Below are 22,281 nucleotides of genomic sequence, written 5' to 3'. Positions count from 1 at the left end.
ATTGTTCCCATGTGTCTGACTGCGAGTGCAGACACGCCCCAGTCCCTGTGTCTACTCTAAGACTTGTATCTGCTCTGTAATCAGAGGCAGTCAAACAAGAAAAGGCATATGGAGCGAGTCAAGTCATCTCTTCAACATACCATTTACATCATGCACTCAACATCAAATATCCATCCTCGACAGGGGTGAGGATGACAGGCTAAGGCAGAGGAGAGGAAAGCTGCATATGGTTTTAACTTTCTAAAATGTGGTTTTTTCAGTTATGTGCTATGGAGTTTATCTCAGTCATGTGTTAGTATTGTATAGATAAACATATGCAAGTCCAAAATTCTACATTAGGCACTTTATTTCTGTGCCTGTTCCACTGCACTCGGAATACAATGAATATATTCATTTATTTACTTAAAAGTTCATTTCAAAATCTAAAATACCCCCAACCAAATCTATGTGCTTCTTCACCTGATAAAAGGTGTTTAGAAAATATTATGATTCTCCACAATTTAAGGAAAAATCCTGCAAACATTCTGTAAAGAAACTCTTTAATGGAAACACTGAATACAGTTTGACTCTCTTGGTCTACACTTTGACTCCAAACAACATATCTTACGTTCATTTTGGTACAGATTAGAAATATTTCCAAGGTCAGACCAATACTCTTCAATGACATACTTGAACATCCTATCCATAACCCCGCACCATTTTCTCCTGTTTGCTGATTATTGCCACTCACTGCATACGTGCCTAACTGATGTATTTAACGGATTTCAGTTAAATGCAGCCAGCAAGACAGATAACGCATTACTCCAGTCCTAGCAGAATTACACTGCCGTCCCATTCACAACACAGACGCATTTAAGTTTTCATTGATTACTTGTAAATCATTAGATGAAATGGCCCCACTTTGTAGCTCCAAAGTCTTAATGCCTTATTCTGCACCCGAACCCCTCAGATCAGACAATCATGCCAATATATCTTGCAAGATCCAGACCACTGTGTAACAGGCTTCCTCTTAAGCTATTAAATCAGACTCCCTGTTAATAATAATAATAATATTAATAGTAAACTAACACACCAGTAACGGCTGCAAGCATCACAAGTGCTCTGAGGTCTCAGTTGAACAGAACTCTACATTGTCTACATGCTACATTCCCAGGCTATTATGATCCTGCAATCTTTTAAACACTGTTATTTCATCCAGCATTTGCTTGCAGATTTACAGTCACATAATGTTTCAAGGGACTGTAATTTGTCTTGTCTATGTCCCTTTAAACCACATCACCAGTATTTAATCAAAAACCAAATAAAGACCTAAGAAGCTCCAGACTGTTGAGCATGAAAAAGGTCCATGAACAATTGTTGCTCTCTTTGCCTGTCTCAATAGTCCTGACATTCTCTGACTCAGTTCACTGCATAATTAAGCCTGAAACCATTTTTTAACCCTTTGTGGGGAAACTGTTCTCATGGCAACATACTGTTACCATTCACATTTGTGGAGTTCTTTAACCTGTTGGTGTTTTTTTAAGTATTTAAGTTAACCACGGTATTATGCGATAGTAATTAGCTCTAACACTGACTAATTAATACTAAGTAATTAGACGAAAGCATATTAACACAGTAACTTGGCAAATGAAGAATGAAGAATCCCAACGGATAAACACTTGTTCTCTAATGCAGAAAAAGATGCTTGGGGTAATGACTATGCGGTAACTATGTGTGATGGCTTAGTTTACCCAGCAGACCTGCTCTGGCTACTGTTAGCACTCTCAGCCTTAGGGGTGGCTGTAGCTCAGGTGGCAGAGCAGGTCAGCCACTAATCAGAAGGTCGGTGGTTCGATCCCAGGCTGCCTCCTGGCTGCATGCCAAATATCCTTGGGCAAGATACTAACCCCATGTTTGCCTACTGGTGGTGGTCAGAGGGCCCGGTGGCGCCAGTGTCCGGCAGCCTCGCCTCTGTCAGTGCGCCCCAGGGCAGCTGTGGCTACAATGTAGCTTGCCATCGCCAGTGTGTGAATGTGTGTGTGAATGGGTGAATGACTGAATGTAGTGTGAAGCGCTTTGGGGTCCTTAGGGACTAGAAAAGCGCTATACAAATGCAGGCCATTTACCATTTACCATTCAGCCATAAGCAATATAAAGGATGATTGTAACTTCTGCTTCCTATCACTTGTGACTGACTCAATGAACATGCAGCTTCACATTCAGATCCTCGTCTTGCTTGTCAAAAACATCAAGATGGCAATGGGCAAAATAGAAGGTATGTGCAGTATCAATGCAATGTTCACCATGATGTGTCTCATTTAAAAAAAAAATTATAACAAATTTCAGATAATGCCTTATAAACATTCATAATTTACAGCAATACCAATTTTCAGAGGATCTGTTGGTTTCTGATCCCTCAGTTTCTCGAATGCATAAAGTGAAAACATGCACGACATGGGAAAAATAAATGGTTTCAATTGTGCTCGTCATCTCTTCAGCAGTTAACAATAGGCCATTTTTCAAAAATGAGTAATCCTGAACAAAGATAGTGATTTCGCAGACAACAACGTGGACAAGAAGCCAGGGGGTGAAAGTTCAGAGTAGAGCTCCCATTTCAAAGCTTCACTTTCTGGAGATCTGTGCCATGCTGCTAAAGAAACCTCTCCCATTCTCAAGAATGATGAATCTGCACAAGAACATAATGAAGCTAACAAATATGATAACATTTGGTATAGCTTTGTTAGCATTCATTTAGCTGAATCCCGGAAGATTATATAGACTATATACATGAAAACTGTCTATTTTCATCTACCCAAGATAATCCTGATACACTCAGTTCAGCATTTTTATGAAACTTTTCTTCTTTCGTTTTAGCCATCTCATTCTCTCAGGTCATCAGTTTACTTCTTTCAAATGAACTGTTGAGGACATTAAAAATATCGCCATAGTTACAGTACACAGAAATGATCACATTGTTGCTGCTTTGTGAAATGAATGCAAGAGGCAACTTCATATTACAAAGTCAAATAATCTGCCCCCCCCCCCCCCCAACCCCCGTTTCAAGAAGCTGAGTTTATTACTGCAGATGGAAAATATGTGACAGCTGTGCAACTCTGAATAAGCAAATAATGTTTTCTTTTTCTTCCCCCCTTAAGCTTTAAAGTAGAAATATATCCACTATCCAAGGCGAGCGGGAATGCAGGAAGCCTGTAGAGCTCGATGGACACGTGTGCAGAATGGAAACTGTTCTTTGTGACATGGAAGCAAACTGAAAAGCTGCTAGGATGAATGCACTGAAAAAAAAAAAAGAGAGAAACTAGAAGCCACCATGGGATGGGCTCACACCAGGCCCAGTGCCCCCACCCCCTCTGATCATGAGCTCAGCTGCAGATGTGTCATGTTTCAAGATTGTGTCTTGTATGGCTGTGACACTATCATGTTGACAAAAACGTATCCACAGACAGACAAAAAAGCCCCTAAACTGTATTGTGTATCCAGGATGATATTTTCCACAAAGACACACACAGACACACTAACTGACAAAGATCAAGACAGTACACTCTAAGTGATGTTTTGCTTAATGTTTTGTTTAATGCTAAAACATAATAACTGTTATTATCTGTACATTTTCAAATGTAATGTTTTACAAAAAGCGGAGAAACAAGCGTAAAGCACATTGTTATTTATGATTAAGATGCGTTATAAGTTCTTTACTTGCATTCCCGAACACAAACATTAAGTTTCGTGGTTGAATGTTAAGCTTCTTACAATTGGACTGAATTTAGGTCAATTCATGATTTTAAATAGAATAAACAGAATTTTTAGTTTTAAACATGTTTTTGACGTTTCTGGCCTTCCTCTCACTTCTGGAACAACTGCCAACTACTAACTTTTGGAACAACTTTACCCTCTTGTTTTTCTGAGGAAAAAAAATCTCAAAAACAGCACAAGTGCCTTTCTCTCCTGTCGGAGGCACACCTCTGTCTGTTCAGTGAGTAACTGTTTGCACATGCTCAGTGTTTGTTACCCAGACAGAGGATGTTTACTGTATGTGAAAAAAAAAGGCTTTCTGTGGCTTCTAATTTTCTCTGAGTAACAATTTTCAATGTAAATATAGCTTAAGTCACAGCCCAGCTGATGTTTTTAAACTGTGAGTATGATGAATCTGTCTGATGAGAACACGGTTAAAAATCTATTTAAAAAAGCTGTTAATTAAACAGAAAAATTCTCCATTTCTAGATGGTGCAAAAAAAAAAAAAAGTAGCAGAAATATCCTCAGTGACAAGAACATCTGGCTCTTGCTCAGCTATTCTCTTCCTTAGAGAAATGAGCTATTGATCTGTCAGATCAAAGATAGAATGCCAGGAACAAGAAATACTTGCTATTTTGTTACTGCTGCATGGTTAATCCTAAGATTTGTTCTTTATTTTCAATATGTAAATAACAGCCTTGCTATTGTTGATTTTGCGCATGCATCAAAAGACTTACATTTATAATAGAGAAAACTGCTTTTATATCTTGTTTCAGCCCTTAGTGAAGCAAAATCAACAAAGTCTGTGCCAGCCACACAAAAAGCACATGCTGCTGTGTTTGCAGAAAGAGAATCAGCTGCTTAGGGCAGTTATGTTGACAGGATGTGGTGACTAGCACTTCCTGCATAACACTAAGGCTGTGGAATGACCAGAGATGTATTAATATCTGCATTACAAGACAAGCCAAAGCCACATAATGAAAGACATTATGAAGGAACCTGTTAGACAGATTACAGAAAAATGATAACATAATATAAAAATATATCAGACACATGGGGGATGTATCAGTGTGCTAGTGATCAGAATAAGCCAGCTGATTAGCCACAACTGGTCACTGGATATATTCAATTTCAAGGAAATCTAATTAACATGTCCTGCAGCTTGACATGCACCTCTCCAGCTATGCAACATGACGCTGCAATGCAGACAACAGCTAGTGTGATTGCTTTAGTTGATACAAATACACCGACACCGTGTGATCATGGAAATCAATATAAAGCATACTAATACCCACAGAGACCTTTCTTCCTTAAAACACAATGCATGTTAATATGTGATGGGCTGGGACTGATTGGCTTCCTAATGTTGCTAATGCTGACACTTGCACAGCAGTGAGTAATCTGCTGGGGCAACCATCTGCTGTTTTCATAGCACTGCCACCATGTATAAACCCAGCTTGTTCCAAATCTGCTCTCTTTTTGTGTTATAGTAATTTCAGCTATTCGACTTCAACAAGGTTAGCTTAGTCAGCATTGTAACACTGAGAATTACACTAAGATACTCCACACAGCATCCCAATAATACCACCACCAACTAGTGTTTTGGGGGTGTAATTAAAGAGTAATGCAATTATAACAGATGGTAGAGAAATTGAAATATTCTGCAGCTCATTTTTCTTTTTTTCTTTTTATTTTATTTGTATAAAAAAAAACTGTCAGCCCAATAAAATGGAGCATGACAGCAGGTCATGTAACCTGATGCAGCTGTGGACAAAATGTACAGTTTAAACTTGGTCAAAGAAAACTTGGAATAAATGCTGCATGGTGACTTTAAAAAGCTGGAATCACCCATTGCAGTTGCACTTGGTGACTCTTTATTTGCATATAAAACTTATAGTGACACTGATGATATTCAGAGTATTACAATTTTCTACTTGTCTCCAAGAAATGCCAAAACTTTAATGTGGCTTTTATATATTAGTACCAAACCATACAGAGATACAAAAGATGAGCCATTATCTGTTATGTATAACACATCTTATACGCTCTTATTCTAAAACACTGATCTGATACAGTCTGAGTTATAAATAAAGTGTTGCCTGTTGTGTGTAGTAGTTGACCAATTACACAACTGTAATGCAACTAACATATATACAGTCATTTATACAATACAGATGATGTTTAAAGAGCAGCCTTTCGACATTATCTGTAATATTATGCTCATATTTATCCATGCTTTTATACTGTGTCAACAACAGAAAGGTGGTATGGATTAAACAAAATTAATGGATAATGGTTCTATTAGCAGCTTTACTAGGGGTCAAGTCAAATGAATGAAATGAATACTTCACATCCATATGTTAAATGCTACACACGCAGCCTCAGAAAACTCAGTGAGGCACTATAGTTCTGTACTTCATTACCCATGCATTGACCATCTTAATCAATTAAAAGGAATTTAATCCAATTAGGGCCGACAGTACGCCTTTTCGAAATTGACTACATGCTCATTAAAAGTAATTGCCTTTCTGAATTTCCTGGAGTCCATGTTCTGGTGTCTGATGCAGCCAGGGCCGCCCCCCCCCCCCCCCACCACCACCACCTCCCTCAGATCCATTACCTTCAAAAAGACAAAAGGAAACTAGGATACTAATAAGACTCCCTCATTGTGCAGCGTGCACCATCACCATGACGTCTGAGAATGATTCAGACATTTCTGTGGTCATCAGTGCCACAGTCGCATTCATCACTGTCCTCTATTAACTTCACTGGAATTTTCCGAATCGTCTCGCACAATATAATTACCAGGGTTATAAGGGTGGAGCAGGGAGAGGCTGGCTACAAGTACTAGTCTTGTATGACTGAGACAGTGCTTCCATGCCTTTCCTGCCCTGTGCACTTGTCCGCTAGCACAAAACAAAAAAAAAAGTCCCCCAAAACGACAAAAGTGAAAGAACACATTTAAAACTATTAAAAGAAACTCAAAAATGACGACACACACGCACACAGTTAGTGGCTCACTCACCTGCAGGTCAAAGAACTTGCTGTAGCGTCTGTAAATGGCTTCTGTACTGCCATCGCTCCAGGACACTTTGATGATGTAAACCTGGCAAAGCAAAATAAAGGAAAATAACATTGAAACTAATGCACAGCTATTATTGTGAAAAACTAAAGCCCTTGGGGCATCACTCTTCAGTCACTACCATTATTTGGGAGTGTTATGAATCCTCGAGAGGGCTGCATATAGCAGACATCCCATTTCTCTGGCAGCATCACGCAGCTGTCACTGAGTGGTTTTCATTACTGTAACATATGCTTCCCCACATCCCACTGCCTCCAGCGACCCAAGAATTGCTCTCCGGTCCCTTAAATGCACCTCAAGGAGATAAAGAAAGAGGAGGCTTTCAGAGAAACCTTGCAAAAGGAAATACAGGTGCATCCTACACAGAAGTCTCCAGTCTTGTGTCGTGACATTTAAATGCCACACTTCCATCCATTATGAGCAAATTGCTCCACTTAAAACACCCTGAAACCACCAACTTCTCCTTTCCTCCATCACATCTACCACATGCCATAGCTGGGAGGAGCTAAGACAGACTTGAGTGCGGGAAGTCAGGAGTCATGCTAATGAAAAGCCCCCAATGTCATCATCCGTTCACATGAAAAGAACAAGGATATCATATGATTTCACTTCCTAGTGCAGTTACATCACTTCCTGCTGTAGAAAACATAATTGTTTGTCATAATTGTATACATGCAGAAGAGTGAAATAATAATAATAATAATCATAAAAAACCCACAAAGTTTGTGCTACCTTTCTAACATGGGCAGCACTAGGTTAGATAAAAAGAGGTTGACTGTGTAGGTGCAGCTGCAACTTCAATCAGACATATATCTAAAACAGTAAATCATAATGCACTTTAAATAATGTCAAGAGTTTGGGGACAGCATAGGGCTGGGCGATATATCGAGTTTTTTAAAAATATCGATATATTTTCATACGAGATATAAGATGTGACAATATCGTTTATATCGATATAGTCTATGTTACGTTGTGGAGCCGCAGGTTTGCCTCTCTTTCGTCCACTTTTGTCTCTACGAAACGTTACTCGGCCTCGCCTCTCCTTCACTGAACACAACTCCGCCTCCCCCATAGCTTCACCTGCAGGCAATGACAAGATGAAAGCGGAAAATCTCCGTTAGCGAGTTACCGCGGATCGCCCCGTGCGTGGGGCTGGACGGCGTCAACGTGTTAGCGAGCTAACCGCGCTAACGACATGCAGCCCGAAGGGGCTGCACGGCCTAAAATCCTTTCATTTTCTCAAAACTCGACAGTGCGCCTTATGTATGAATTCTGGTTGTGCTTACTGACCGCGAACCGATTTTATGTGGTGCACAGCGCTCAGCAATCTGTCAAAAAATGTTTTAATATGACTTTGCTAAGCTACGGAGCTGCACGGCTTGATGGAGCCGCCTCGCGGAGTGATACGTACTGTGCTTCAACGTAATATTACCGTACTGTGTGTGTATAAGGACCACAAATGGCACCTGTTCAGAGACGTGGTGCAGCTGTGAAATCTGTCTCTTTGTTATTATGCTCAGCGTCTATTAGTTTACATTTTGACTGCACAATTGTGAGCTTTTTGTTATGCACAAAAACAACATTGTTTTCTTTTATTTATGGACCATGATTATTTAATAAATGCTGATAATTTATTTATGAGTAATTTCTTCATCTACATCTACGCTGTATGTAAAGAAAATGCCCGTGTGACATCTGGGACACAGTGTGACTAAGAACTCTCTTTTTGTTCTTAACTTATGGCTTTTTAAAAAAAAATATTGAGATATATATCTTATATCGCCATGCAGCTAAAAAATATCGAGATATGAATTTTGGGTCATATCGCCCAGCCCTAGGACAGCAGCAGATTTTGATTTGGTTCTTTAAAGAATGAAAGGGGAGACGCAGGGAGGTGATTGGAAACACCCTTGCGGCTTGCTGTGTTTGGCTAAATGCTGCTGGCCCCAATCCCAGACCCTTTCAGGCCTCATTCTCTTTTTTCGGTGGACTCGAATCCGATATTACGATGGACTGATCAACTACGGGAGCTATACAGACAAGCAGCAAGGCCATCTTCATTAAACAAAAGAAGATTCCCCAAAAAGACTAGTTCAGGTTCTGTCTGACCAACTACTAGAATTAAATTACTCATCAATGAGAAGAAAAACTAATCAGTGCAAAGATATCCTGTTGTGTCCTTGCTGCAGATAAAACTAATTAAGAAATATTTGTTATCCAAACTAATTTGCAACAACTCATAGGAAACAGGAGCTGATACAAAAAAACATAACTAACCCTCCTAATTAAAGTTCCAAGTTCAAAAAAAAAACTTCAGCCATTAGATATTTGCAGATATCTCTTAAGAATTAGAGCTTTGTGTTAGAAATTCTATAGGATATACTGAACTCTGGTGAGCAGACAAGCCTTACGCAGCTTTTTGCTATTCAAGCTACATGTTCAGACCTGAGACTTTAAATTTCCCGGAACCTTGAGATCTGTGTAAGAGAGAAAAGGCATAAAATAACAGTACACCAGAGACTGAACGAACAGATGGAAAAGACACAGGACCACAAGAACTCTGCGCCCTTGACCACTAACACTCACAGCGGTACAAGGTCTGCTGGTCCTTCAGCCCCCGGTTTAAATTTGCACACCCATATGGATGCATACAAGTACACACACACACACACACACAGTGACACAACATGTACACGGAACTAACACAAACACCTGCTAAGGCCTTGGCTGCGACTCTCTCTCTTTCTCTGGCCAACTACACCAAGTGATGTCATATGTGTGACTTTATACTAAGTGCAGGATTGCAGGCAAATACACCCACATTTAGCTCTCACTAGTCACTAATAAAAGCTCTACTGTCTATGAAAAAAAGAGGCTTTGTCCTGATGACATTCTCATCTCCCACACAAGGTCTGGTTATTAAGAAAAGAAAATTATTCCCAAGTTCTTCGTCTTCTTTCCCTCCCTTTCGCCAACTGTTGACTGGAAAAGAAACACACAACTCTCTAAACTAAAAATATATATATTTTTAAAAATAGTAATAAAAAAAATGACAATATCTGACACAGTCATAGCATACTTGTCATAGCCTACAATGTTAGTCATAGCCTACTTCCTGGTTACCAGTGGCAACTAGCCAGTGTGGATAGTTAGGGGACTGGGCTGACTGTATATTATGTTTCTTGGGCTCTTCCACCATTGCAGGCTTCAGTGGTAAGGTGCTGCAATGGCTACGGTCACATGCATGTGATTCTGGGAGTCACTTAAAAAAAATGCACACTGAGAAAAGGGGTCATAGGTCACGTGAGTCGGCCACTCGAATGCTTCTTAATGATATCCTCACGTCTTTTTTAAATGAGCATTTTATTAGGTCAAAAACAATCTGAAAAACGATAACAACACAAGAGCTTTTGACTTTGGGTCACTGTACAGGTTGCTGAAATATAACAGCGTAAATCTTGATGTCGGTCGTTACTGGTCTTAAGAATAAAGATCCCAACAGATTTAAATAGTCTGAGCATGACCTGAAGTTTTCAGAAATCATATTCTAATAAAGTCTGCTTGACCGTTTCGGCTGATTTGGTCAGCTGTAATTTGACACTCTCTTTGTTTTTTACTTTTCCCAACAGGACAAAGGGGGAGACTGCGGAATATCCGCGATCTGTTGCACATTTCACGCAACAAATCACACGGTTGTGGTAATTACACAAAAGGCTTACGTAGTGTTTGTTCGGATTCCTCCGCTTCTGGACATCTTGAACAGTTACTTCTTGCACGGTGCGCCGTGGCATGATGTCCCCTTCTTTTTACGGATCCGTTGAAAAAAAAGCAGATATCCCTGTCGGGTTTTTTTTCGAGCGATCACACCCGGCTGAAAAAGTTTACACTGCGACGCTTCTTTGTCATCCGAATGGCTGGGATCGATCTGAACAAATGCCTTTTTTTTCTCCCCGTAAAGCTGCCCACGTCAAAATTTCCTGTCCAACATTCAGACTCTCGCAAGCCAGAAGTTAATAATCGGTTCTTCCTTTCCCCCCCTTTCTCATGCCTTGTCCCGACCCGCTGACTGCCCCGACCAAACTCCCAGCCTATCCCAGCTCGCCTACTCCCATTTGAGCAACTGGGACGCTTCGTGGACCAACCCTCCAGCTTCAGAGCAAAACCACAGTCTGCAGGAACACTCGGGCTTCAGTCTGCACACTTAGAGCTAGATGTTAGGCTTTAATCAATATGACAGCACTCAAAAACTGCGTGCTCAAGAGCACTTAAGGAGAGCGAACTTTGCCCATTTCTCACTAAATTGGAATTCTATTTATTTCAATTCTCTGTCGCAACTTTGAATGTTCGCCTTCTTTGCGACCAACCGCTCTCCATTAGCAATATAATAACACTGATGCAATTTAAATGACAGTTAAGAGTGGATGTTGTCTCACTGTGCGTACAGCTGAGCTGCAGATGTCTGAATCAGATGGCTTGAGTCTGAGCTTACTTTTCAACTCATATGCTAACTACAAACTACAGAGGACATCGTTCAGATATACAGTGCTGTGCAAAAGTCTTGAGTCAATCATCAAAGAGATAGGCACTCTTGGGATGAACCAGTGCTGTCTATATATAACACTAAACTTAGCAACCCCCCCCCTTAAATTGTATTTTTAAGACACTTAGTTACTAGCAAAACATAATTTTCTTCCATTTCTTTAGTTAAATCTCTGAAAATTGCCAAAGATAACACAAAATTGAAGTGTTAGGCCTAGAAATATCTAGACTTGAGTGTCTGAAAGTTATGTCTTTAGGAAACAGGGGGGAAAAAAGAAAGAAATCCATAAAAGACCTGACACAGGTCGTGGGAAATCCATCCGGCCCTCACTTGATACATCTACTGTCTGCAGAGGTCTCACAAGAAATGATCTCAGTGGAAGGGTGAGAAAGAGCACCGGGGGAGAAAAGGCTGAGGGATGCCAAATAACACAAGAATTACTCTGAAAACCAGTGGTAGCAGGCCTTATGGCATTATGAACCTAAACTGAACACTTTTGTATGAAATCCTTGTCAGCAGGTACAGAGAAGGTGTAAAACATGGGGAGGCCATGTTTTAACTGCTCTTTGGAAATCACCAACAAGTTGTTAATGCAAAGGTAGAAACTCTTAAATGCTTGAATGAGTCATATGTTAGTGGGAAATGCCTTAACACGCACACATCAGACTTTAAAACATGAAGTGATATCCTGTGTCTCGATGTGATTATTAGTCATAAGATGATGTGATTAGTAAACTGGAAATGTGTTAATATTTATTTTTCCATCCTGGTAACACAACACTATCACTCTATGGTTTATTGTTTAGTATTTAGATTTGTACAAACTCAGAATACTTGCAGTTACGGTCAACATTTCTTTGCTGATATGTCACCAGGATGACTGCTGAGGGCCAGTGTCAGGTTTGTTTTAAAATAGCTCCATCTTTTGGTGTGCCATACTCATTACATTAGTACTGTACATGTGGAAATCTCCCCATCTGTAGATATCAGATGAATATGATGGAAGATATTGGTAATATAATTTAAAAAAATTGAATAAAGTTTGTGTTGAATAAACTTGCTATTTTTAAGATGGGGAAAATATTTGACAGCCTCATTTTTAACTTTGAAATAGAAAGCACTTCAGACAAAAGAAGAAATGAAACTTTATATTTATTCCATTGTTGAAAAATAAAGTCACGGTTATGAGTGATGGGATGTGAGATGGGACATTTTTCACAGAAAAGGAGAAGGAAAATGTTAAACATATGACTCGTAACTTTTTAGAAAACATCCTTTTGTTTGTATTCGATATAAAGTATTACAAAAAATTTAAATGGTTGTAAAAACTGAGAAATGGAGACAGACAGTTATCAAGTATAGTAACGCTGGTCATCACAAGTTTGTAGAAATGTGTTTTAAATAAGTGTTATTGTAAGAAAAACAATACAATGCATCTTTGTTAAGTTATTGTAAAAATACAGACCAACATTTTTTTATGGCTATAATAGAGAATAAGAAGAATTAACACTTACAAAAAGTGTCAGAGTAGCCAAGTAAAAGTTGCTCATAGTAAGAAATCGGAAAGCAAATAAGTCTATATAAATTCTTATTAGCATTAGGGATTTTATGTGCAGGGGCATGCACCACGTAAAAAAGACAAGGACGCATGGTGCCTCAGTTGTATAACACATGGAAATAAAGGTTTATATGAAGGGTGAAGGATCAGTACCATCACACATTTGCAGCTCCAGGTGTGATGTGATGCCAGGGAACTGTTCTTGCAGTGGCAGTAAATAGCCCAAGGCCTCTCCTTGAGTTACCGGGCCGGAGTAACGATAAGGACGGATGTTGAAGATCTTCACGCAGTGTACTAAATGGGACCAAAACAAATATAAATCAATTATTTTGTGGGCATTAATTCCTTAATATCACCCTTAAAAAAATGCTCAGACAAATCAATGACTTAAGCTAACTCAGCTGAATAAAGTGCTTATTGACTACACACCAAAGAGTTTGAGTTTACTGTTTTATAACTTGCTATCAATCACATGTAAATCATATGAAACTGATGAGGAAAATGCTCTGTATGAATGTGACGGCCTCATTTTGAGCTTGTTAACTCTAGTTATTTGTAGAGTTTGCTTCCTTAATGTTTTCCAGCAGTCTGATCCAGAAATTGAGAGCAAAATGGCTGTATTTCCAGTTTTTCTCTGTGAGGAGTATTGGATATCTGACAGATGGGTGTGGGGGATAAGAGTGTGAGTCTGGCTTTTTGATTTTATATAAGTGAGAGCATTTTTAAATCAAGTCTGTAGAATTGGGAAGCCAGTGTAGCTCTAATAAAACTAGTGCCCTCTGTTATGCATTTTAGTTACTAAGCTTGCAACAGAATTCTGATTAAGTTGCAGACCAGAAAAAAAGTGCATTGTAGTAATCCAAACTAAAAGAGATGAGTGCATGAACAAGTTTTTCGGACTGAGCAAAGGGTGGATTTTGGCAATATTCCCAAGATGGAAGAAGGTTGGCTTGGTAATAAGCTCGTGCCTGAAACTCCAAGACTTTCAACTTGTGGTTTTACCCTGTTAGCTTATTTCCCTAGTTTGGCTGAAGGATATAGCTGTGGTAAGGTGGGTTTAGCATTCACTTTATCGTTGGCATATGAATAGTTCACTTGTGCAGCTAAAATCCTCTTCCAGCGTTTACAAATGTTACAAATGCAGGCTCAAGACCCTAAAAAAAACCTTAGATCTCGCCTTTACCATCCACCAACCTAGAAACAAACAACCTAAAAGTAGTTCTACAGCAAACTCACCAACATCATTAAATCTTAAAAGCACTTAATGATCAGTGTCTCAGCATTAATGTGGGCATCACGGTGAGGTAATGTGTCTCTGTGATGTCTAATCATGTCTGTGCTTTACCCGGAGATGAAAGGAGCTGACAGTACATGTGTTCTTCTGATAATACACTTCAATTATAAGGTGAGAGGCAGAATGAGGACTAATGATGTTTACTCATCATTCCAGCACCTTATCAGCTCAGGATGGTCTCAAAACACATTACCACGCATGAGCACATATACACATACAAATAGGTATACACCGCAAAGGAATACATGGGTATTTTAGGCACATACACAGATGCATTCCCTTTTTTCTCTAATGATGGCCCTTATGGGGGGTCATTACTCATGAACAGCCTTTAGTGGGGTTTCACATAGACCCCGATCTTAGGGGCTATCAGGAGGTCAATGCAGTCTCCGCTCGCGTTTCAGCACCTTAACTAATCCCTTTAAATCATTCCTTTTCATTCTCATGCAATGCCTCTACCATAATAGCATGGCCTCGCCTTTGCCCTAGCCATGGAACTATACAGTAGATTAAAGGAATTCACAGGCAACACTACAAGGTTACAAGGATTTAATTAAACCTGGTTTATGCTTATTTTCAGTTATAAAAATATCTCAATGGACTTCTAAATTGAATTTTTTAGAAATTGAAACAGACTTGCACACCGACTTATGGCCATACTAACAACATGGGTCTTTGAATGATATTCTGGTAGGCCATTTGACTGGTCTGCCACTTTGGTTCCAACTGAAATATTTAGACAAGTACTGGATGATTTGACGTATGTTTGGGTACAGCTATTCATGCAGTCACTGATTCATCCTAATGATGTGCTAAATATCTACTGAAATAGGTCTTTATCTGGTACAGGAATCGGTAAAGACCTGCAAAGTCTTTGTCCTGTTTATTTTGATTGAGACTCACATCTACAGTTTTAAAAACACTGTAATTTTCCTTGCTTTGCTAACTTTCAGGTATTGTGCTAGCATCTTGTCCCTCTTACCATCACTGAGGAGTTTGACTCCATCAAACTGATAACCAGCTGGGTCTTTCCGACTCACTGGACCGGCCAGAGAGCCTGAAAATATTGTGTTGATGATCGAATAGTCATCACATACAAGGTCCACTGCTTTATAAAGGCCATTACCTCTGTAAAAAGACATGTGACAGAGGAGACTGGCATTAGTTTGCCATCAGAAAAGGCTAGATTCAATTAGTCATCTTAATCTGGCCAGAACAAAAATGTCTGATTAGTTATTTGGACATCATCTTTGTCTACAGAAAGTCAGCCTTCTACCCAGACAAAGCTTCACTCATCATTAATTCCAAGTGGTTTGGTAAAAATGTGCTTTGTCATTGTAGGGATCAGGCTTGGATACTATACAAAACTAGACATGGGGCAGTATCAGCGTCTGCATGTTGCAGTATGAGTAATCCTCTGTGGGCTCTGAGATAAAGATCTGATCAGGATTAGTCACCTTTGGGAGTTAAAAGCTCCACAGCCGTACGCATCACAAGCCCTCACTCTGTTGTGGTGACCGGCACAAAGCATGCTCCAGGCTTGGACTACAGAGAGAGGTAAAATGAAATAGGTTAGATAATACTTCTCCTTCCAAAATAGGCACCATATTAAAAGCTGCAGCACTGCACGCCAAAAGGCCAAGCATAAAGACGATATTTTTAAAAATATGTTTTAACATCCACTGACTGTGACTCATGCTCTATTCATGTGGAAATAAGGCCAATTACAGCAGAAAGGCACTATTCAAATGTCATTTACTGATGTCTTCTCCATCAGTTTTGTGTTACCCACACATACAGCCTCACTCCCACAATAACGTTTTCATGAGTCAGACTTGAAAAAAACTCTGCAAATCCATTTTAATTCCTTCTTGGCAGAAAAAAAGAATGAGCTGTGTGTTTGTGACCATCTGAAGAAGTTTGCAGGAGGTTTGTGTTATTGTAACATTTCGATATGGGCAGATGCATATTTCTATCATACCTGGCATGCAGCACTGGCGCGTCTTGGCCCCTGAACACTTGTCTTTGAGGTATCGGTCTTGGCAGATGTAACGGACTGGCTGGCAGATGCCTCCCAATCTAGTGCAGCTGATGTCACTTCTAGGTCCCATGAACACTCTCTTGCTTCCTGATTTGACTTTCTTTCCTGGAGTCACAGCCTTTGGCCTCCTGTCATTAGAACTTGTGAAATTTCCCTTCACCTTGAGTCTGCTGCTGTTCTTGTCAGGGCTTTGAATTTGTTCCTTTTTTCTCTCTCCATGTTCTAAAGCGCCACTTAACACCACATCTTGGGAGAGATGAAATGAAATGAGAGTTAGAGTTAAGAGTGTAATGGAGAAAGGATTAAAAAAGAGAATGGCTAGAAAATTTCCAGGTTGAAGGATTAAATCAAACTTTTCTGAGACTGATATTTGGAATGAGTTATGCAGTATTTGGAATATGAAGCAGCAGATTTTCTTTCTGTTCAGTTAATACCACTTACAGTCTGTGAAAAAGTATATGCTCCCTTCCTGATTTCTACTTTTTTTTTTTTTTGCATTTTTGCTACATCCATTTGCATCTGCTTATCCAATTCAGAGTCGCTCAAAACTCATAATTGCAATATAGACCGGGGCTGCAAAGTATCTCAAGCTGGAGTCCACGGTGTCACCAAAACTGCCTAAAGTATGCCTCACCTCCAAATCTCTCTCCTCAGTCTGAACCACCTAACCTATAATCTGTTCCTGAAGTGTACCATGATTTAGCAGAAGTGTTCGGAAACGATCCAGCTTTCTTTCTCCCTCCTCACCATCCTTTTGATTGTTTTACAGATTTACTTCCAGAAGCCTCACTGCCCACTAGTTGACTCTACAGTTTAACTAAACTAGAATGTGAAGCAATGGAAAAGTACATCATGGACTCTCTTGTAGATGGAAGTATTCATCCGTCTTCTTCTCCTTTTGGCGCATGCTTCCTCTTTGTCGAGAAGAAAGAGAAAACTCTCCATTCTTGCATTGATTTCAGAGATTTGCACAAAATAAGTACCATTACTGCTCCTTTTATCTGCCTTTGAACTCCTGCAGTGGGCTACAGTTTTTTTTTCCAAGCTGGATCTCCATAATGCATAACATCTGTTGTCAGTGTTGGGGAGTAACGGAATACATGTACCGCCGTTACGTATTTAGAATACAAAATATGAGTAACTGTATTCCGTTACAGTTACCGTTTAAAAAGGTGGTATTCAGAATACAGTTACTTTGTTGAAATAACTGGATTACACTGCGGTACTTTCCTGTTTCATTTTGTCGCGGGTCAGGACTGTTTGGGTTTTGTTTGACAGCTACGTTCTTTCGTTCCAGGCGGCAGCGTTACGGTTGCCATGGTTACAGGGCGACGCTCTCTCTCTCTTTCTGCGACTGTGTGTTTCCTGGGTGAGAGAGCGCCTTTTCGTTGTTGTTGTTGTGCTAAGCTAACAGGCAGAATGCTACAAGCATAGCTCTAAAGAATGTAGCATCATGGGCAGTGTAGTCCGTGTTGCAGGGAGAATGGACTGCCATACACGTTATGTGTCTGTGAGCGCGAGGAGGGAGAAAAAGGCGAGTGGAAAGGTACGAGTTGTCGTCGAGGAAAAACGGGAGCTGGAAGCATGTAAATATAATAATAACCACTGCAGCCAAGAAGAGTGCCTGACGAGCCCAGTTGTAAGTAAGCTATTAAGACTCGACTGTACACCGTGTTCGTGTTTTCCTCCGAAAACAATAAGTTCCGTTGGAGCAGTCTTTCAACGCCTCTCTCTGTCTCTCGCAAGAAAAATTGACCCACACAACAAAGTAAAGCTATTTTTCGGCTACGAGCCGACAGGGACCCCGCCGTATTAGTCAGAGGTCCCTTTACTACAGTTCGGAGTCGCGGACCTTCAGTAATAGTAATAAATCACACAGCAATAGTACATTCACGTTGTTGTAAAAAGCACGATAATATATTAAGTAATCCAAAGTATTCAGAATACGTTACTCTCATTGAGTAACGTAACGGAATACGTTACAGAATACATTTTGGGGCATGTATTCTGTATTCTGTAACGGAATACATTTTAAAAGTAACCTTCCCAACACTGTCTGTTGTGCATTAAGGAAAACAGCCTTCAGTACTCACCTGTGACACTTCTTATACCTGGTAATGCCCTTTGGTCTTACCAATGGTCCTACTGTTTTCCAAATGCTTGTCAATGACATTCTCTGTGACTTTCTGAAATGTGATTTTCTTTGTTTTATTCTTGTTTACCTGGATGACAATTTGATTTTTAAAGTCCATCTCAGAACACTGTAAGTCCAGCAGCTCCTCCAATGCCTTCTGGAGAAGCTGTATGTTAATGGAGAGAAGAGCTCTAATGCTTTTTGAATGTTGCCACTCTATCCATGACCTAAGGAAAACCTCCTTGTCTATTACTGACTTCTCCAAAGTTTGCCTTCCAGTGAAACTCTTTGCCATGGCCTTGTTCTTATTCAACCAGACCCATCTCAGCAGTTCATTGTGGAAGTGGACGCGTCAGATTCTGAGGTAGGAGTTGTCTTATTTCAACAGAAAAATGGCAAAATTCACTCAGTGCATTGTTGGCGCCCATGAACTGCTGGCCATCAAGTTAGTCCTCAAAGAACGGAGACACTGGATGGAGCAAGCTGAGCATCTCTTTGTTGTATTTACCGACCATGACAACCCCCATTACCTTCAGACCACCAAACATCTAAACTTTTGCTTTTTACCAGATTCAGCCTAACCATCACTTACAGACCTGGCTCCCATAATTTAAAGCCTGACACAATGTCCCATTAATTCTCCACCTCTGATTCCACCTCAGAGAATAAAACCATCCTTCCACTTATTTGCATCATCAGTTCCTTGGCTTGGGAAATAAAGTCTCTCTTAGGGAATGCTTAGCGGGAAATAAGTCCTCCAGCTCCCCACCTTCCCCTCTTCTTCAGACTCCCATTCACCCTCGGTCCCACCTGTAGTCCCATCTGACTACTGCCCAGATTAAATCCACAATGTCTTTCACATCACTTCACAGCTCAAACCTGTTCGGTCCAATCCACTGTTTTGTACCTTTGTCTAATATTAAAATTTGCTTGATGATACGAAACACATAAGAGTGACAACTATGGCAAAAAAAGAAGAAATCATGAAGGGGGATAAATACTTTTTCACTGGACTGTTTATTTATATTACAACTAGATTTAGATATTAGGGATACCAGTTACATTCTGTCATACTTCACATAGATGTTTGCTTCAAAATGACCCCACAAAAAAACACTATTTTAAAAGGATCACCTTCAAAATTGCAGTTTTTAGGTATTAAGGGAAAAACTTTTCTTGCATTTTCTTGATTAGTTAATAAAGTCACCAAGTAAGTCTTAACACACTGTAGGACGCCTTTTTTCAGGGTTGAATGGTGTTACTTGTCTATATAGACAGACAGAGTCATAGTTCAGTTATTCATAGTATGTTTAATTCTGACAGCATACTAATTATCCTGCCCAGGCATGAGTCTTTGATCTTCATTAACCTCAGAAGCACATAAAATATTTCAATCACACTGCCCTGGCACAAGAACACACATTGGGCTCAGTGATTGAAAGAAGCTGCTTATCACTAGAAGGCCTTAATGAGTGGGCAGAATGGTTGTGGCTGTGGCATGGAAAAGCAATTTTCCTCAGCATGTGAACTAAATTAGAAAAGACCAAATTTTTTTGACATGTGCAAGTGTGCCTTTTGCCTCAGCAAAATTAGATAGCATTAAAGGTTTGCTGCAGTTTTACTAAATGTTTGTTTATGTATTGCCAGGCTTCTACTACATTTTAAAGCAGCTGCAGTGTTAGGCTGTTAACAGTTAAGGTACTAACAGTTAACCTGAAGAGATGAACACATGCAAAGACAGACACAGCACTGATTGGCAAGCACATTTCCATTAACTCCACTTGACTGGATACCTCTCATGGAACTGCAGGGTTGTGTCCACTGTGGTGCACGAATCATTTTCATCTCAGTAGAAAGATGGCTGTCTCATTTTCATGTCGCTCAGCAATCCCCCAGAGTTACTGTGCCTTAAGCTTTTTAGTTAGATGCAATGATGTAATGTTGCATTAAGCACTCAGTCATGCTTTAAATGTGTCATCCACTTGCGCCAACTCATAGTCTCTCTGGCAATAGGCTCGAACCCCCCAAGGTTCATGTTTACAGGAGTTTACAGTCTCCTAATAGGGCTCAGTTCATGGTAATTTGCAGGGCCAAGCAGATGTTTATGCACCATTTATTGTTTCCATAATGGGAATCTTATTACACTGCTGAATGAAAATTTGTGTCCTATGTACCCTAATGCATACTTTTAGCATGTGGATTCAAGTATTTTGTGGGAATGCACGTGTCCATTTCTGTATGATCTACTTAATACAATTACTAATATATCCCAGACATATTCCATACACTATGATGCACGCTAGAATAGTGTGCATTTTGCAGGTGGCAATTTTATACGAAAGTGACTTACGTACAGCATAATAAGAGCGCAGATATGACACAGATCCTAAACAGTCTTCCCATCATCAGGTCAGAAAAAAAAAACTCTGTAGAATGATGAATGAACAACAGAAAATGTTTTTAATCTAATCAAACAAGTGTCCGATAAATGTAATCTTTGTATCAATATCAACTATCTGGCTAAATCCTTCAATAAAAAAAGTTAAAAATATAGCTTGGGTTTTGGTTTTTTAAAAATATAATACTAGGAAATCTGTCTCAAATCTCAAAGGAACACACGGAAATGATGGAATAATACTGAGACTTTTTAGAGATAGAAAATTGAACTAGACTTACCAGTCATGTGCAGATGCTGAAGAGTGGCTCCCAGCTCAGTGGGAAGGAACACAAAGAAGGGACTGTTGGAAAACCAGCCTGCTGTGGAAGCTACACGCCTGAGCCACAGGACATCCCCCAACTGTCAATATTGACATTGGCTGCTAGAAAGCATACCCTTTTACTGGCTCAAAAAGCTCAAGTTTACTTACTTTCTACTGCTACACTAAAAGCTAAAGATTAGGACACACACACACACACACACACACACACACACACACACACAGCTTGGCTTCAGTAAACATTAAATCTACTTGAGAACTTTCAGTTAAAAACTCATTTTATGTATTAGACAGTAAATAGTAACTTGGGAAAAGCACCAGCTGTTATGGCTAATCTAAATATACAACAGGTGATATAACAATGAAATGCTTATAATATTTAAAAAATGTTGTTTTAAAGTTCTTTTTATTGTCTCCAAGAAATAAAGTTTATACTGTTTTGCCAATTTCACAGTAGTGGGAACAACCGCTGGCACTATTAGGTTATGCATAGTTGCACTGAACTCTGACTCCTAGCATGGCTCCAATTACACCCCTCCAATAAACTCATTAGTATATGTGGTGCAGTCAGCAGGTGCTTGACTGTTGTGTCAAGCTTAATGAGACAACAACAACGAAGAAAAAAGAAAAAAAGGAGAAAGAAAAATTATTATATTCATACCGTGAGACTGGCATCTTTCATTGCATAATTTGCCTCCGCGAGGCAATGGAAGTTAATCAATGATGAATTTCTTCCTCTCCCTCCGGGAGAGTGAAAAAGACGTACATGGATGAATGATGGATGGATAAACACGTGAATGTAGGCTATTTTAGACATTGCTTTGTGCAGAATAGAGAATGGGAAAGCCAGAGATGAGAAAAAAGGGTTTAATTGAGGTTACACACATTGTATTCTAGCCAAAGAAAGGAGCTAAGTGTTCTGTCTTGAGTAACTGGGAATGCCCAAAATGTGGTTACTGCACTTACAAAAACTAATAAAAGCCCTCAGAATAGGCCTTGCTGTGATGAATTTAGAGTTGATTCATAATAAATAATTAGTAATTGAGTTAACAGATGTACAACTCAAACATCTGTTTAAATGAGTCACAGAGATAAATGTGTGGTTCTTTCGTTGCAGCAACCAATCAAAATTAATTTCAAAAATGAAGGGCTATATCTCTGTATGTACGTCCAAGTGTATTTTTC

At 39.6% G+C, this 22,281-nt stretch overlaps 2 protein-coding genes across 3 annotated transcripts in view; both read right to left on the bottom strand.

The window, feature by feature from the left end:
- The window catches only part of sh3pxd2b (SH3 and PX domains 2B), a 32,897-nt gene extending 22,093 nt beyond the window's left edge, over positions 1-10,804 (bottom strand). For both annotated transcript variants that reach the window (XM_085364632.1, XM_085364633.1), the window contains exons 1-2: positions 10,532-10,804; positions 6,756-6,836 (exon numbers count right to left, since the gene is read on the bottom strand). In XM_085364632.1, coding sequence (XP_085220758.1) covers positions 6,756-6,836; positions 10,532-10,603 — 153 coding nt within the window. In that variant the 5' untranslated portion in view covers positions 10,604-10,804. The remainder of the gene's footprint in view (positions 1-6,755; positions 6,837-10,531) is intronic.
- A 2,233-nt stretch (positions 10,805-13,037) lies between these two features.
- Positions 13,038-20,803, bottom strand: LOC146624507 (leukocyte cell-derived chemotaxin-2). The gene is made up of 5 exons (XM_085363985.1): positions 20,734-20,803; positions 16,186-16,491; positions 15,662-15,749; positions 15,187-15,332; positions 13,038-13,204 (listed from the first exon to the last, which is right to left on the bottom strand). Exons 1-5 carry the CDS (start codon positions 20,783-20,785, stop codon positions 13,038-13,040), a joined length of 759 nt encoding a protein of 252 aa, XP_085220111.1. The 5' UTR covers positions 20,786-20,803.
- Between the last annotated feature and the right edge of the window lie 1,478 nt (positions 20,804-22,281).

The sequence above is a fragment of the Diplotaxodon limnothrissa genome, linkage group LG10, assembly GCF_057381915.1.
Source record: "Diplotaxodon limnothrissa isolate DT_005_m linkage group LG10, D_limnothrissa_male_GT1.1, whole genome shotgun sequence".
Classification (NCBI taxonomy): domain Eukaryota; kingdom Metazoa; phylum Chordata; class Actinopteri; order Cichliformes; family Cichlidae; genus Diplotaxodon; species Diplotaxodon limnothrissa.
The sequence above is the reverse complement of the archived record's forward strand: the minus strand, read 5'-3'. Positions and strand labels throughout refer to the sequence as shown.

What these genes read in the sequence shown, in the direction of transcription:
- LOC146624507 (XM_085363985.1), bottom strand. Translation starts at nt 20,785, where the DNA reads ATGATGGGAAGACTGTTTAGGATCTGTGTCATATCTGCGCTCTTATTA. An exon ending in ATCTGCGCTCTTATTATGCT is followed by an intron (nt 16,492 to 20,733) that starts GTACGTAAGTCA and finishes ATCTCTCCCAAG; the next exon opens with ATGTGGTGTTAAGTGGCGCT. An exon ending in GGAGCTTTTAACTCCCAAAG is followed by an intron (nt 15,333 to 15,661) that starts GTGACTAATCCT and finishes GTCTTTTTACAG; the next exon opens with AGGTAATGGCCTTTATAAAG.